Raw genomic sequence first — 15,741 nt, forward strand, 5'->3', positions numbered from 1 at the left:
AGGAGGGAATCCATCCCCACGCGGCCCTCGCCCTGCTCTGGTGGTGTGAGATGGAGACAGATGGAGACGGACGGAGACCCAGCTTGGGGAGCGTGGGTTTATGGACAGCTCGGCCTTAGGAATCGCCCTCCCCTCTGCTCCCTGTGAGGGGCTGCAGCCGCCATGAGGCCTCTGCTCCGAGCCCAACAAACCCACACCGGAGCCCCCCCTCGTCCTCCGGACCCCTCCCCACCCTCACAGCCCTCCTTCGGCCGCTCTCGAAGAGAAAGAAATCCTCAGCACAGCAAAATTTAGCAGAACACGTCAACAACAAGCGGTGCGCTGTAACCCAGGCGCCTGTGTTCTCCTTGCTGGGAGGAGATGCATTTTTAGAAAGCTTCTTTTGCACAAGCTGTTGGTGTCGGTGGGCCTTTTGTTTTCCTTCCCAGCACCGAGCTCTCACGAGCATCCTGGAAACCAACCAAAGGCCATTTTTAGACCGAGATGTGAAGAGAAGAAGAGCGTGTCTGAGCTAGATGCAGAACTCTCAGCCATATGCTGGAGGTTGCTGTAACAAAAGAGACAGTGACAGCGCAGGGAAGACTCAGTGCTTGAGCACTGGGTAGATAGGTGAGATCAGAGATCAGCTCACTATTTCATTGATGGGGTTTAAAAGGATGGAATCTCTCTCTAATGTGAAAGCAGTGAACTGATATGGAGTTGGGCTAGGTGACCTCGCAGGGTCCCTTCCAACTCAGACGATTCCATCACTCCACGATTCCATGACAGTTATCAAATTGCTCACTGAGATTTAAAAGCAGTGCAAATCTTGTTGTCTACTCAATAGAGGCTGCCCAGAGCCGTGGGTGCCCCATCTCTGGAGGTGCCCAAGGCCACGGATGGGACCCTGTGCAGCCTGAGCTGCTGGGGGGCACCCAGCCCACAGCAGGGGGTGGAAATGGATGCATCCTAAATATATCCACATCAGTATTAAATTCTGCCGTGGAGGCAGGAAGCTTCTGCCCAGCGCTGAGCCCCCTGATGAGGGAGGTGGCAGCGAGGCATCCCACCAATGCTTCCTCTCCCCCATCCCTCTGAGGCAGCCAGTGACCACGCCGAGGGGCCCCGCTCATCCTCAGCCTCCTCTTCCCAACCCGGCTACGGTTTCAGGCTGCAGTTGTTCTCCAATCACTTCTTGTTATACGCACCCCATCCTTCCTCTGCAAACCCAAGGCCTGGCGCAGGGTGCCCGCACAAGACAGCGGCGTGCTTTAGGAGAAGAGCAAAGTTAAAGCAACCTTTCCCTAAGATCCAATAACCCAGCAGCTGCTGCTACCTGGAGGATCCATATATAAACAGATCAAAATGACTGATTTCTACGGGGCATTCTGCAGAAAGGGAATAAGGAATGTGACAGCACTGCAGGGCAGCTGCACCTGCTGTGAAGCGCTCCTCTGATACTGCAGGATCAACGTGTGCTCCTATCTGCAAAAATACAGCAAAAGGAAGGGGCTTACAACAGTCCTGATCATAGAATCATCCACACAACCATAGAATGAATCATAGAATGGCCTGGGTTGAAAAGGACCATAAAGATCATCTAGTTTCAATGACCCTGCATGTAGCAGGGTCACTAGAAGTTTCTAACTTCAGCTTGGAAAGGACCACTAAGATGATGTCCAACCCCAAACCACCCTCACCATGCCCACTGACCACATCCATCAGTGCCACATCTCCACAGCTCTTGAACAGCTCCACGGATGGTTATACTACCATCTCCCAGCCAATAGACACCATGCCCAAAACTGCAGCTCAACCAAGTAACCATGAGATAAGTTTTTTGGGGCATAAAATGCTCAAAGCAGAACGCAGGAAGGTATTTCAGACACAGAGTGCCACTATGTGTATCCAAACTATTTCCACGTGGGTTCTGGAGAGCCAGCCACTGCGTCCTGGTGGCCAACAGGCAGCCCACGAGCAAGTGTTGCAGATTAAGCGCTAAGCAACATTTCAAAAACAGCTGTAAACACTCATGCCATCCGAACCAAAGGGCCAGGAGCAAGGCTGAGCCTTGGGGACAGCAGTCCTGCTGCTTTACAGCAAGTGGGTTTTATTTGTTATGTGGTGAGAATCAAAGGGACACGGTTTAGCGGGCAATGCTGGGGGTAGGTGGATGGTTGACTGGATGACCTTGGAGGTCTTTTCCAACAGGAATGATTCCATGAAAGGGTTTGTGCTCTTCAGGGGAGGTTTAGGTTGGATATGAGGAGGAAGTTTTTCCATACAGTGGGTGGTGACACACTGGAACATCCAAGGAGGCTGTGGATGCCCCATCCCTGCAGGCATTCAAGGCCAGGCTGGATGTGGCTCTGGGCAGCCTGGTCTGCTGGTTGGCGACCCTGCACATAGCAGGGGGTTGGAACTGGATGAGCATTGTGGTCCTTTTCAACCCAGGCCATTCTGTGATTCTATGGGCACAAATTGTGGTTTACCACCAAGAAAATCCACCTCCAGAAAACAAGAGCACGTGCTGCAGCTTCAGATACACTCAACATTAAAAGCTGCACCGTTATCTGATTGCAACACCCAGTTCTTCTGAGCACCAATACATCACAGAGCCATCCTACCCTCTCATACATGGAGCAAACCGTAGGAAAAGAAGGAAAAAAAAGAAGAAGAAAGCCTCAAAAAGCCCACATTTCCTTGACAGGTTTTATTTTTAAATGCTGGTCGCCCCAGCCTGCTCAGGGAATTGGGATGTGAGGAGCAGCTCCCATGCGAGGGGATGACTGGTGACTCAGCAGGTAAAAGCTGTCAAGAACGTGTCCAAAATTGGAAGGAAAAAAAAAGAAATCAGAAGGGAAAACTAAAAATACAGCAGCAGCATTGCTGTGAGCACTGGCTGGGTGCCTGGCCCCACCAGGGACACACTGCAGGAGTGGGGATCCCCATCCCTATGGGGGAGCCCTGCCCCAGGGCTGGGAGAGGAGGGGTCCCACTGGGCCACAAACTCCAACAGGGCCAGGTGACACAAGGACCCTGTTGTGCTCACCCCCACCAGCCCCTACATGCACAAACACCCTGTTTTGCAGCTATTTTTTTCTTCCTTTTTAAAAGAAAACTCCAAAAGCCAACACAAAAGGCTGCATATATGCTCTTTCTTTCCCCCAAAATGCCTCTGAATTCTTGAATCACAGAATCCTTCGAGTTGGAAGGGAACTTTAAAGGCCATCTAGTCCAACTCCCCTGCAATGAGCAGGGACACCACAGCTCCATCAGGCTGCCCAGGGCCTGATCCAGCCTTGCCTTAATGGAAGCTCCCCATTGCCACGTTAATGCTAACTGTTGGGTTCCATGCTGCGGAGTCTCATTTTGGGAATTTAAAAGCAATAAATTAATTCCATTTGGAGAAACGCCGTCATTTACAATTGAGCAATTAAGAACAGACTTCATTCCTGGTATCGCTGCATTCTTCAGCTTACTGAGTTACTCAGGACTGAAACCAGTACTATCAGCACGCTCCATTCCCTGTTCCTCATAACAAAACTCAGGCCAGGTTCTTGCTGCTCGCATTAGAGGTTCCCTACAACAGGTCACACAGGTTGGCATCCAGCTGGCTCTGGGCTATCTCCAGAGAAGCAGACCCCACCACCTCTCTGGGCAGCCTCATCCAGTGCTCCATCACCCTGACCATAAAGAAGCTCTTCCACATATTGGCATGGAAGTTCCTATGCTCAAGTTTTAGGCCATTACTCCTTGTCCTATCGCTACACACCACCAAGAAGAGCGTGGCATCATCCATTTGCCTCCCATCTCCCTTTAGATATTTATAAGCATTAACCAGATCCCATCTCAGTCTTCTCATGCTGAACAGACCCAGACCACGCAGCCTTTCCTCTTATGAGAGATGCTCCAGAACCTTTACTATCTTTGTGGCCCTCTGCTGGACTCCTTCTAGGAGATTCCTGTCGTTTTTGAACCAAAGAGCCCAAAACTGGACACAGTGTTCTAAATGTGGCCTCACCAGGGCAGGGTAGAGGGAGAGAATCACCTCCCATGACCCAGAATAAGTCCCTCGACTTATTTTGATGCACCCAAGGATACCACTGATTGGCCTTGTTGACCACCAAGGCACACTGCTGGCTCATGGCCAACCTGCCACCCACCAGGACCACCAGCCCCTTCTCTGCACAGCTCATCTCCAGCAGGTCAGCCCCTAACCTGTACTCATGCACGCAGTTATCCCCCCACCCAGGTGCAAGACTCTACATATGCTTTTGTTAAACCTCATCAGCTTCCTCCCTGCCCAACTCTCCAGTCTGCCCAGGTCTTGTTGAAGGGGGGAGGACACACAGCCCTCATGTGTGTCAGCCACTCCTCTTGGCTCAGCACCATCAGCAAACTTGCTGAGTCCCGGGAGGTGTTCAAGAACCGCGGAGATGTGGCACTGAGAGACACGGCCAGTGGGCACGGCAGGGGTGGATTAGAGCTGGACATCATAGTGGTCTTCTCCAACCTCCACAACTCTATGATTCTAACACCTGCCCGGTGCATCACCTGAAATGCTGGTGGGGCTGCAGCATCCCAAAGGCGAGCTGGCTCAACCCAAGCGAGACCTGGGCTGCTGCAGGGATCCCCCTTGCAAAAAAAACACCAACTAATAAAGGGATGGAAAACCCCCCACATATTTGTAGTGACAGCGATTCCAGCGGTCTCATTTCCTGCTAAAACCTTCTCCAAGACACGCACACTGTTTCACTAATTGTAAGTCTATTGAGAAACAGGCTACCCTCTGCTTTCAGATTGGAATTAGTTACGCTCGGTCTGACCTTGCATTATTTCGACATTAAAAGAAAATTAGAGTGACTTGTTAAATTCTTTAAAAGGTAAAGCAGCCCTATTACTCCGGGTTCACATGCAAAAAATTAGGCTCTTAACAAATCACAACTACTGCTTTAATGTGGCGGGATTTAGCCTTTTATTTTAAGTTCATTCATTTCTCATTTACTTGAGCGATCATGTCAGCTTTAACGAGCTCTCCCTACGAACACTGCAACAACAAAGGATCGGGGCTGCTTTGTGTTACAGGGCTCTGCACACCTAGGATGGAAATCCTCCATCACTGCCTCTGTCCCAACAGCCAGATGATCTGCTTTTATAAATGCATCTGGCAGAAAGGATTCATTTCTTTGCTCACGATAAGGAAATCAGAGTAATTGTACGTGTAAGCTGAACTAAAGAGTGCATCAGATTAAAACACGCCTGGGCCACTGTGCTGCTCCTGGATCACCTCTTGGCACACATCTGGAACCCAACATCTGCACACCCTGAGCACTGATCCCAAGCAGCCCAGGAGCCACGCTTTTGGGCAAGAGGCTCTGAGGGTTATGGATTGACTCAAGCACGTGGGATGCCAGGGCAAGGCTGTGCCCCAGAGGGCAGTGGCATTGCACAGCTCCCAGGGCAGTGGGCATAGCCCCGAGTACCGGAGCTCAGGGAGTGCTGGGCACTGCTCTTACATTGGGTTTGGGTTTTGGATGATCTCGTATAGAGCCAGGAGTTGGACTTGGAGTCCAAGCCAAGGTCCTTGATGGACCCTGTGGGTCACGCTGGGGCTGGTCGGGCTCAGCGCCCCAGGCATTTGCACCACTGACCACCAACCTCTCGGGGTACGGGGGCAAAAATGAGCTGCTTCTATTTAAAACCCAGAAAGCAACTGAACATCAGTGCCAGAGTGCAGCGTGGCTTTATGAGGGATTTGAAGAACTTGGCTCCTTCATTCTCTAATCCCACACGATGCTTCCCCGCTACCCGCCAGTATCGACTTCTAACAATGCAAAAGCATCTGCCCACATTTTTGCCATTATTTCGAACCCAGCAAAGAGCACCCTCCCCTTTCAGTAGGGTTAATCTAAAGAGCAGTTGCCAAACTGCTGAGAATAGGACCAAACAATAGCTCCTCTGATAGAATTCCTCCACTCCATAGAGAAGAAGGCAGGATCCCTCTGGGGCTCACCCGCTCCCACACAGAAGATGACAAGCTGAAAGATTCAAGTGCACCTAAATGCAATGATGCACACCAACCACAATGTGATGTCGGATCAATGCAACAATTGCTTTGGCAAAATGCAAGGCCCAGCCATCAGCGCTGGCCACCTGTCCTTGGGATGGAGCCTCGCTCCCTTCTTAGTGCACAGCCCACTTTTAGCTGCTCCCCTGCTTTAAATACCTCCATACCCACTCCCCATGGAATCTCAGATCAGCCCTTTCCAAAGGCTGGGTGGTGATGCAGACAGCTGGGCTGTAGCAGCTATGATCCCCATCCACCCTGAGTTATTTATAAGGGCTCTCTGCCTGACCCAGGGTTGACATCGACTACAAAAAGTGTTCAGGATCTGACCGACTGCTGCAGAATAATGCCATGAGCACAGCCTGAGCACACATCTCTGCACTGCGCCAAGTCCTACACGCATCCTAACAGCAGCTCTGCACCATCCATCTCCCCAGCACAGACCCATAAGGGCTGGAAAGGACCACTGGGGATCACCCAGTCCAGCAAGTAGTCCAATGTGTTGAGCTGTGCATCTCTAGCTGGTACAGTCTCAGAATGGACAGATTAGTAGTTGTTTAGGACCTAATTCTAAAGCAGTTCATAGAATCCTAGAATGGCCTGGGTTGAAAAGGAGCACAATGCTCATCCAGTTCCAACCCCCTGCTATGTGCAGGGTCGCCAACCAGCAGCCCAGGCTGCCCAGAGCCACATCCAGCCTGGCCTTGAATGCCTGCAGGGATGGGGCATCCACAGCCTCCTTGGGCAACCTGTTCAGTGCGTCACCACCCTCTGGGGGAAAAACTTCCTCCTAATATCCAGCCTAAACCTCCCCTGTCTCAGTTTAAAACCATTCCCCCTTGTCCTATCACCATTCACCGTCGTAAACAGCTGTTTCCCCTCCTATTTATACACTCCCTTCAAATATTGGAAGGCCACAGTGAGGTCTCCCCGAAGCCCTCTCGTCTCCAGGCTGAACGAGCCCAGTTCCCTCAACCTTTCCTCATAGGAGAGGTGCTCCAGCCCTCTGATCATCTTAGTGGCCCTCCTCTGGACCTGCTCCAAGAGCTCAGCATCTTTCTTGTACTGTGGGCCCCAGGCCTGGACGCAGTACTGCAGATGGGGCCTCACAAGAGCCAAGTAGAGGGGGACAATCACCTCCCACTCCCTGCTGGCCACTCCTCTTTTAATGCAGCCCAGGATATAGTTGGCCTTCCAGGCTGCAAGCACTTATACTGCTTTCTGCCTTATTGGGCCTACTGCCCTCCTTCCGCATCTTCACACCCTTGCTCATTGCAGGGGAGTGGGACCAGATGAGCCTTAAGGGTCCGTTCCAATTCAAATGAATCACCTTCCCGCTCAGCTCCCGGTTGGCCCTACCATGGAGCCACGAGGATGGATGCACATCTTCTGTGACACACAGACACCAGCTACACAAGCACAAGGGGATGTGGAAGGAGAAAAATCAATGGCTTCGGGTTGCCTTCTGCAACTCCACCAACCCCAGCACCAGCGGTGACAGCAGGACGCGGCCAATTTGCTGGCAAACACTCAGACTGTGTTATAAACAGCAAACAGGAGCCATCCTTGCCCTGCTGCTCGCAGCCACCAGCAGCATCCAGCCCTGAACCCATTCTCTCCACACTCACCCTCAATTCACTGCAGATTAGGGAAATTTGGGGCCCGCATAGGTGTGGGGAGGTCCCCAGCTCCGGGGATCCTTTGGGGACACCCTCGAGATGCCAGCATCACGAGCAGCTCCATCTCCAGCCTGTTGTTATGGTTACAGAGCGTTGGTTTTCCCCTCCTTATAAAAAGGATTCTTATCAGTTTAGCATAATTCCGCCAGTCAATAACAATTCTTATCTCAAAAGGTCACTCAGGTGGTTACAGCTCAGCATTGCATCTACGCTCACGTTATCGGCAGGGAAACAGCACGGGGACTTCATTTGTTTTCCCTTTTAAACATAATCCATCTCCATGGAACGGCGAGGTTGGAGCTGACCCTATGGGTGATCACAATGGGGATCATTGCCTTCTACAGGTTAAGCCTCTGCTCCCAGGTAACAGTGATAGGATGGAGAGGTGATGACCTCAAGTTGTGCCGGGGGGGGACCAGGTTGGATACCAGGGAGGATTTCTTCTCCAAAGAGCGGTGATGCAGTGGCACAGCTGCCCAGGGAATGGGGGCTCACCGTCCCTGGAGGTGCTCCAGAGCCATGGGGATGAGGCACTGAGGGACGTGGGCAGTGGTATGGTGAAATAAGAAAATAAACTGCAGCGGCGTGTAAATTTTAAAGCATTTCAAGCATTCAAACCACGTTTCACCACTGCTTGAGTACTGCCCATAGCAATCGAGTCTCCAAACCCAACACCAGCCACATCCCGTCAGACTGAGCAACGTATGCAAGGAGCAGGTTAGAAGTACAGTAGGTTTGTGGTTCATCTGAAATAGGTTTTATCCAAAAAAAAAAAATTAAGATAAAATAAACAAAGAAAAAAAGGCAATCTGGAAGGAATTACTCACAAGGATCAGTAACAGATGAGCTTCCCGAGGCCCTGCACGGCCCCTCCAGGGCTGCTTGAGAGCAAAGGAGGAGCAGAGCTGCCAAACCCTGCTCATGGCACTTGCAATCTTAATGTTGCATTAAGGAATGAGCATCTTTAGGCCACATCCAGCTCCTGCAGATGCCAGGTGAGGCTCGTGGGGACAGCAGCAGAAGCTGCCATTGGTGCCACAGTGGTAATGGAAGCCCCACGGTGTAAAACACCTCTGGGTTTGTTTGAGCACACTGGCACAGGAGGAGGTCTGATGCTGCCCTGAGGCAGCAGAACTAAAATTATTACTTTAAACATAACAGAAGGAAGATTTTGCATTGTACCTCAAGGCTGTGCCCAGCAATGGCTGCAAAGAGCAACAGAGGCAGCAAACCCCACGGTTGTCATCCAGGCTTTGTGCTGCAGAGCCACCAGCAACAATCCAGGCACCTTCACCAACATTCCCAGTGCACCCTTCCCATGGCACACGCCAACAAACAGAGCTGCAAGCTGCAGATCCACGCTTGGCTCTCACCATGGACCCAAAGGCGTTCGCCTGCTGCGTGGCAAAGCTGAGAAAGGCTCCTGCCAAGGAGGGGAAGCCAGCCCTGGGTCTGCCTGCTTCAGCCTTAACCTCAGCCTCCTTCGGCATCATGCAGAGCCCTGAGGCAGCTCTCGGGAAACCAAGAGTTAACAGAGAGCACCGCTCTTGTTTATGCGCTGAATATAGAAGGAGAAAATACAGGGGGCGATGCACACTCAGAGGCACACAGGCGCACGCATCCAGGCATGATTCATGCAAGGATCGGTCCCCTCGGTGCCAAGCCCCGCTGCCGGGCTGCCCCTGCAGCAGGAAGCCTTCAACAGCCACCGGTGCTCGGCTGAGGGCTGCTGCACAGAGCAGGCAGGGGGAACCCCGAACCCATCTGCACCCCAAAATGGATCCAAATCGCCGCTCTCAGCTCTGACCCCGCAGCTCAGCAGCGCGAGGTGACCTGCCCTTTCCCTGCAGGTTATCTGCAGTAACATTAGCCAGCAGCACGGAGCCGAAGGGCTGCAGCACTGACGAATGTGTCTTAAAATAAAGCCAGCGTTCACACTAATTACTATTTCAGTTAGTCACATTGATTGCAAACGTTGCTTCCAGCCTGGAAAAAAAAATGGCGTTCATGGGCAACACGTGAGGGATGTGGTCAGTGGGCACGGTGGGGATGGGTTGGGGTTGGACTTGGGGATCTTAGAGGTCTTTCCCAACCTTAACGACTGTGTGATTCTAAGCTAAATGAATGATAGCGGTGGGGTTTGATGAGGGATTACAAGAACCTAGAATGGCCTGGGTTGCAAAGGACCACAGTGCTCATCCAGTTCCAACCCCCTGCTATGTGCAGGGTCACCAACCAGCAGACCAGGCTGCCCAGAGCCACATCCAGCCTGGCCTCAACAAGCCGTCACCAACTCCAGCACAGATGAAGCATGGGGACAGCACTGAGAGCTCCAACCCACCCTGCTGCCAAAAGCCCCTTAAAAACAAAACCCTTCTAATTAAAACAGAATATCACAAGTGCAGCTCATCATCTACCAGGACCAAAGCTGGCAGCTCTGCTGGCATCCCCTTTAGGATGAGATGAGCTGGCAGTGCCGCCTCCTGCGCTTCCCAGTGCTCCCATCTCACAGGCACTTAAACCAGAACTCAGCATTACAGCAAAGCCAAGGAAAACAGAAAGCAGGGCACGGCCCTTGAGCCAGGTACGGGGTGGTTTGCTATGGGTGGCTGGAAGGGAATGGCGTTTTGCTTCCCAACAAAATGGAGCCGCAGCCACCCCAGGGCACCCGAGGCGAGTTCTGCAGGCACAAGCCGTGGCTTTTATTAGGCTGCTGGAAAAACAACATAGGAGCACAAGCCCTCCTTTGAGCCGGTGCACCTTCGTGCTTGGCCATTTTTTCCAGCTGCATCACTTGGGCTAATTAAAGGCACTGCCTCTCCCTGGCTCTTCCTCCAGCTGCTCCTTGCGGGGACACCAAACCTGTGTGGTGTGGATGCTCTCATCGTGGTGCAGGACTGGGAGGTCCTGGGGTAACCCTGCCCAGCACTGAGGGATGCACTCCGTGCTCAAAAACCCACAGCGAGCCAAGTGGAGGGGGGGCTGCGTCTGCTTAACTCCCACGGCCACTGTGCAGGACAACCATGAGCCGAATGCTTCACCGGACCAAGGAGCACAGAATTTGCTTCTTCCTCGTCCTTTACAACCGAGCACCAGCACCTTCAATGCAGCCCTGCTCCCATGGAACAAGCAGCAGGATTCAAAGAGCAGAGCAGCACAGGGCTCAGTGACGATGCTGCTTTCAGAACTTGGTGTGATTCCATTGCCAGTCAAGTGACAAATGCTATTTAAAAGACACAGGTGGTTTTATGGACAGGGCAGCGTTGATAGTGGAGACCAAAAGCAGCTTCCTATAGCTGATAGCTGTGGGGTAGATCTCCAATTCCCCTCTCCATTATGGGATCATCACATCCCTTGGGATGCTTGTGGGTACCCAACTCTTTGCCAAGGGAAATCCCCCCAAGAGAGAAGGGGACTGATGGCACAACCTGGGTTTGCTGTTGCTGGTTTGAGGTAGGGATGTCAGTGGATGTGTCCATGACCCCACAGCTGAGCACCAGCCCTGGCCATGGGGAAACCCTCACAGTGAAGACCATAGGGATAGTGCCAGCTGCCTGTATCAGCCAGGGGATGACATTTCCCATTGTCAGAGCATGCGACCCCATGGCTCAGCCTCACTTCAGCACACTGCCTTCATCACAACCCCACGGCTGAGAGGTGAACATGGACACAGCTCTCCATTCTCCAGGGACATGGCTGTCACCCACCCAAAACATTACTGGGACCAACAGATACCCAAAAGGCAGCCAGAATTCAGGGACAACCACAATGGGACACCAAGATACAACCTGAACCAAAGAAGATCCACAAAGAGACATCCTAAAACACAACCGAAACCCAAGGGCACCCACAATGGGACACCCCACAACACAACCAGATCCCAAAGGCACCCAGAATAGGACATCCCAAAACACAACCGGAACCCAAGGGCACCCAGAACAGGACATCTCAAAACACAGCCGGAACCCAAGGGCACCCACAATGGGACACCCCACAACACAACCAGATCCCAAAGGCACCCAGAATAGGACATCCCAAAACACAACCGGAACCCAAGGGCACCCAGAACAGGACATCTCAAAACACAGCCGGAACCCAAGGGCACCCACAATGGAATACCCAAAAGACAACTGGCTCCAAGGGGCACTCAACACAGGACACCCCAAACCACAACTGGAACCCACAGCCACCCACAGCAGGACACCCAAAAGACAACCAGAACCCGGGGATATCCACAGCAAGACACCCAAAACCACACCTGGAACCCAAGGGCACCCACCCTGGGATGTCCGAAACACAACTGGAACCCACGGACACCCAAAATGGAACGCTCAAAACACAACCTGAAGGAAAGCAGCAATTCAGATAAGAATTAAACTACAGCTCCAATACACTGCAGGCGATGCACAGCAGGGCTGTGCCGACGCGGGCGGCCGCGCTTCGGCCCTTCAGCTGTTACTAAAAGCAGCATCATAGCGCCGAGGCGCACCCCGCAGCATTCCTGCCTCTCATTCCTGCAGCTATAAAAGGAAATGGCCAATTCCAGCCTTTCTCCCTCGGACCATCGCCGATCTCGGGGTGGTTTCCTGCGGGCGGGCGGCTCAGCCCCGCGGCGCTGGCCCTCGTCACCAAATGGCAGCGGGGCCGGCTGCCAAGCGGCCCTAATGGGGAACAGCTGGAGCGGGACTGCGCTCCTCCCGCCCCGCAGACACTGGGGCTCTGTTTGGGAGCCGGCTGCAATGGGTCGCCATTGGGATCCGCTCGATGCGTTCCGGCCCTGAGCAGAACCGCCGGGTCTGAAGCAAGAAGGATGCTTTGCAACAGGGCTTAGGGTTTTATTTTTTTCCCCCTCTCCCCTCCCTTTTTATTTCTTGGCCAATTTTCTTCTTTTTTTTTTTTTTTTCCTCTCCATTTTCCTTTTCTTTTCACTCCATTTTCCTCCTTTCATTTCTGCTCTGCTTTTGGGGGGTAAGGGGGGGACAGATTGGGGAAGAACAAACCACCCAACTTAAAGACTCGCACCCCACACTGCAGAACTCGATAGCAACTCCCATCTCCATTGCTGCAAATACACACACGGGGACATATGCTACCAACACACGTGTGCAAAGGCACACACGGGAACATATGCGCATATAACACCCCCAATAATTGCATTAACACTTCGCTCCAACTCCATTGACTTCTGCAGAGCTGAGGAAGTCGGGACAGCGATCGCATAAAGCCCCAATGCACTTTCCCAGCCCTGCACACTCCCTGCAGTGCATCCCGTGAATGCAGCAGCAGAAAGAACACAAGGGGGTATTGAGAGCCGCAGGAAAAGGGAAAAAAAAAAAAAAAAAAAAGAAAGAAAAAAAAAAGAAAGCAAATGAGTCCAAACAGGATCTGAGTGATGAAACAGAAATTGCCACATTTCAAAGAAATTTGGATAACCCAGCTGGCCAGACCTTGAGAAAATACCAGTTCGTTTAAGGTAGCCGTGGGCTCCTCGTTGCAGAGAGCAAAGCGAGCCACGTTGTCCAAAAGAAGCCTGGAAAATCCAGACTCTACGTGACCTGACTTACTTATTGCACAGGAAACTGCATGGAAGGAGGAAGGGGGGGAGGAATAAAGAAAAAAAAAGCCACCAATCATTCATGCTCCCGTAGTTACAGCGCGCAATAGTTGGCTGTGCTGGAAGCCAAGTGGAATGAGCCATCAGCAGTTTGAAAACGTGAGAGATGGCGGGGCTGGTGGGGAGATCAACAGTGCTTGGGGGGGGGAGGTATGGATATATGGTTTTGGCAATGTTAGGGCAGCGATGGGGGAACGCAAGAAGGGGAAAGGGGGGAAATAAATAAAACAGGAGGGGGGAAAAAGGAAATAAGACAAAAAAAGGAGAAGGACAACAAGGAAAAAAAAAAAGGAAAAAGGGAATAGAAAAGGGGAAAAAAAATAAGGGTTGCAGCGAACTCACCGGGGTTGTTGGCCTCCCCTTCGAGGACGTGCAGCTCGGTGCAGTCCGCCAGCGAGTGCTCCAGGCAGAGCTGCAGGAAGCGCGCCTGGGTCCGGCTCACGCGTTTGAGCAGCGAGAGCAGCGCAACAGTCTGCTCGCACTCGTTCCAGCCCTTGAACCAGCCGGCCAGCACGCCGACCTGGTCGCGAAACATCATGGTGCTGAGGGCCGGGGTGCGAGGGGAGGGCTCTGCCCCCCAGCCCCGAGGTGGGCTGCTCTCACCCCCCCCCTCCCGCGGGTGATACAGACGGGTGACGGTGAGGATTTCCTCTGCGATGCGAGGGTGGGTTGGTTGGTTGGTGGGTGTAGGGTGCAGCTTAGGGTTCGCTCGGTTCTCTTCGGGGGTGGTGACGGCGATGCGGAGTAAATGGGGGTGGGAGGGGTGGGGGGAGGTAAAAAAAAATTAAGAAAAATTTAAAAAGATGGGGGAAAAAAAAGAAGGCAAAATAACAAGGAGAAGCCCAGCGGTCTGCGTGCACCGAGCCGGCCCTGCGCTGCGAGTGTGGGCAAGGCACGGAGCGGGCGGGATCGGGCCGGGGGGGTCACACCTGGAAGAGAGAAATGGGGAGGGGTGAGAGAGGGGGGCAGGAGGAGGAGGAGAGGAGGAAGGCACGCAGCAGCCGGGCACCGCAGCCCGCTGCCTTTCTCCTCCTCCTCCTCCATATCTGGGCTCACCCCCCCGCTTTGGGAGGGGGTGGGATGTGAGATGTGGGACCCCCCTCCCCAACCCACCGCAGCCCCCTCCCAGCGAGCAGACACCCTCCAGAAAATATCTTTGGGGGAAAGGAAGAAGGGAGGGATCTCCTCCAGCACCCTTCGAGGAGGGGGCACTGCACCAACCCCCCCTACACCGCCCCAATATAAAAGTTCCCCCCCCCACCCCCCGCTGCCCGGCACTCACCTCATTCACACCGGCCTCGGGGTGCTGGAAGAGGAGGGAGGGGGGGGGAGAGAGGCGTGGGGGGGGCCGTGCCATGGCGGGGAATGGGGAGGGGGGGGAATAAGGGGGAGAGAAGGGGGGGGCGCGGGGCGCGAGCGGCGGCGACGGCTCCGCGGCGCGAGACTGAGCCCGGCGGCGCGCCGAGCCCCCGCTCCCCACATTGCGCTCATTTGCATAGCGGTGACGTCATCGGGGGCGGGGCGCGCGCGGGAAAGAAGGGGGGGGCGCGCGCGCGCGCCTCTCTCGTTCCCCGCGCGCCCCAACCCCGTGCAACAGCTCCGTGCGATTCCCCGTTGCAAATTTAGCACTCTGTTCCCCTCACGCCAAAAAAAGCGCCGCAGTCACACCTCCCCCCCCGCTCCCCATCCGCAAAGCGTCGTGTTCCCCCCCCCGCCCCCCCAAGGCTGCGGGCTTCCCGCTGTCGCGTCCCGCTGGGGGAAGCCACCATCTAGTGGAGAGAGCGGGGATGGCAGCGGTGGATTTGATTTTTGTATTATTTTTTAGATATTCATTATATATATATATATAAATATATATATACACTAAGGCCACCCAGTGGGAGGTTACTGCTGTGTGGGATGGGTGGGTCCTCAGAGGGTGGGGCTGCATCACTCATCACTGCCCAAAGTTGGGTGTTCTGAAGCTGTGTGAGTTTGGGGAGGAAAGGAAGAGAAGAAGAAAATAAAAGGAAAAGAATGGAAAAGGAGGGGAACGAAAATAAGAGAAAAGAGAAAAAGATTAGAAAAAAAGGAGGTAAGAAAAAGAAAGGAAGATAAGGAAAAAATAAAAGGAGGAAGAGAAAACACAAAATGAAAATATATGAAAAGGAAGAAAGGGAAAGAAGAAAAGGAGAAAAGTAAAAAGGTAAAAGAAAGAAAAGTAAAGAGAAAAAGAAGAAAGCTGTCTGTGGAAGGCTGCGTATACCCATCAGCACACAAAGGCCCAGATCACAGAAGCACAGAATCACAGAATGGCCTGGGTTGGAAGGGACCTCAAGGATCATTAATCTCCAATGCCCCTGCCAGACAGGGCCACCAACCTCCCCATTTACTAGACCAGGCTGCCCAGGGCCCCATCC

General features: G+C 53.0%; 1 protein-coding gene across 4 annotated transcripts in view; it reads right to left on the minus strand.

The window, feature by feature from the left end:
- SAMD4A (sterile alpha motif domain containing 4A) overlaps positions 1-14,788 on the minus strand; it is a 69,677-nt gene extending 54,889 nt beyond the window's left edge. For all 4 annotated transcript variants that reach the window (XM_015287929.4, XM_015287927.4, XM_015287928.4 and 1 more), the window contains exons 1-2: positions 14,625-14,788; positions 13,685-14,271 (exon numbers count right to left, since the gene is read on the minus strand). In XM_015287929.4, coding sequence (XP_015143415.1) covers positions 13,685-13,880 — 196 coding nt within the window. In that variant the 5' untranslated portion in view covers positions 13,881-14,271; positions 14,625-14,788. The remainder of the gene's footprint in view (positions 1-13,684; positions 14,272-14,624) is intronic.
- Positions 14,789-15,741: the final 953 nt, after the last annotated feature.

This window comes from Gallus gallus, chromosome 5 (assembly GCF_016699485.2).
Source record: "Gallus gallus isolate bGalGal1 chromosome 5, bGalGal1.mat.broiler.GRCg7b, whole genome shotgun sequence".
NCBI classification, from domain to species: Eukaryota; Metazoa; Chordata; class Aves; order Galliformes; family Phasianidae; genus Gallus; species Gallus gallus.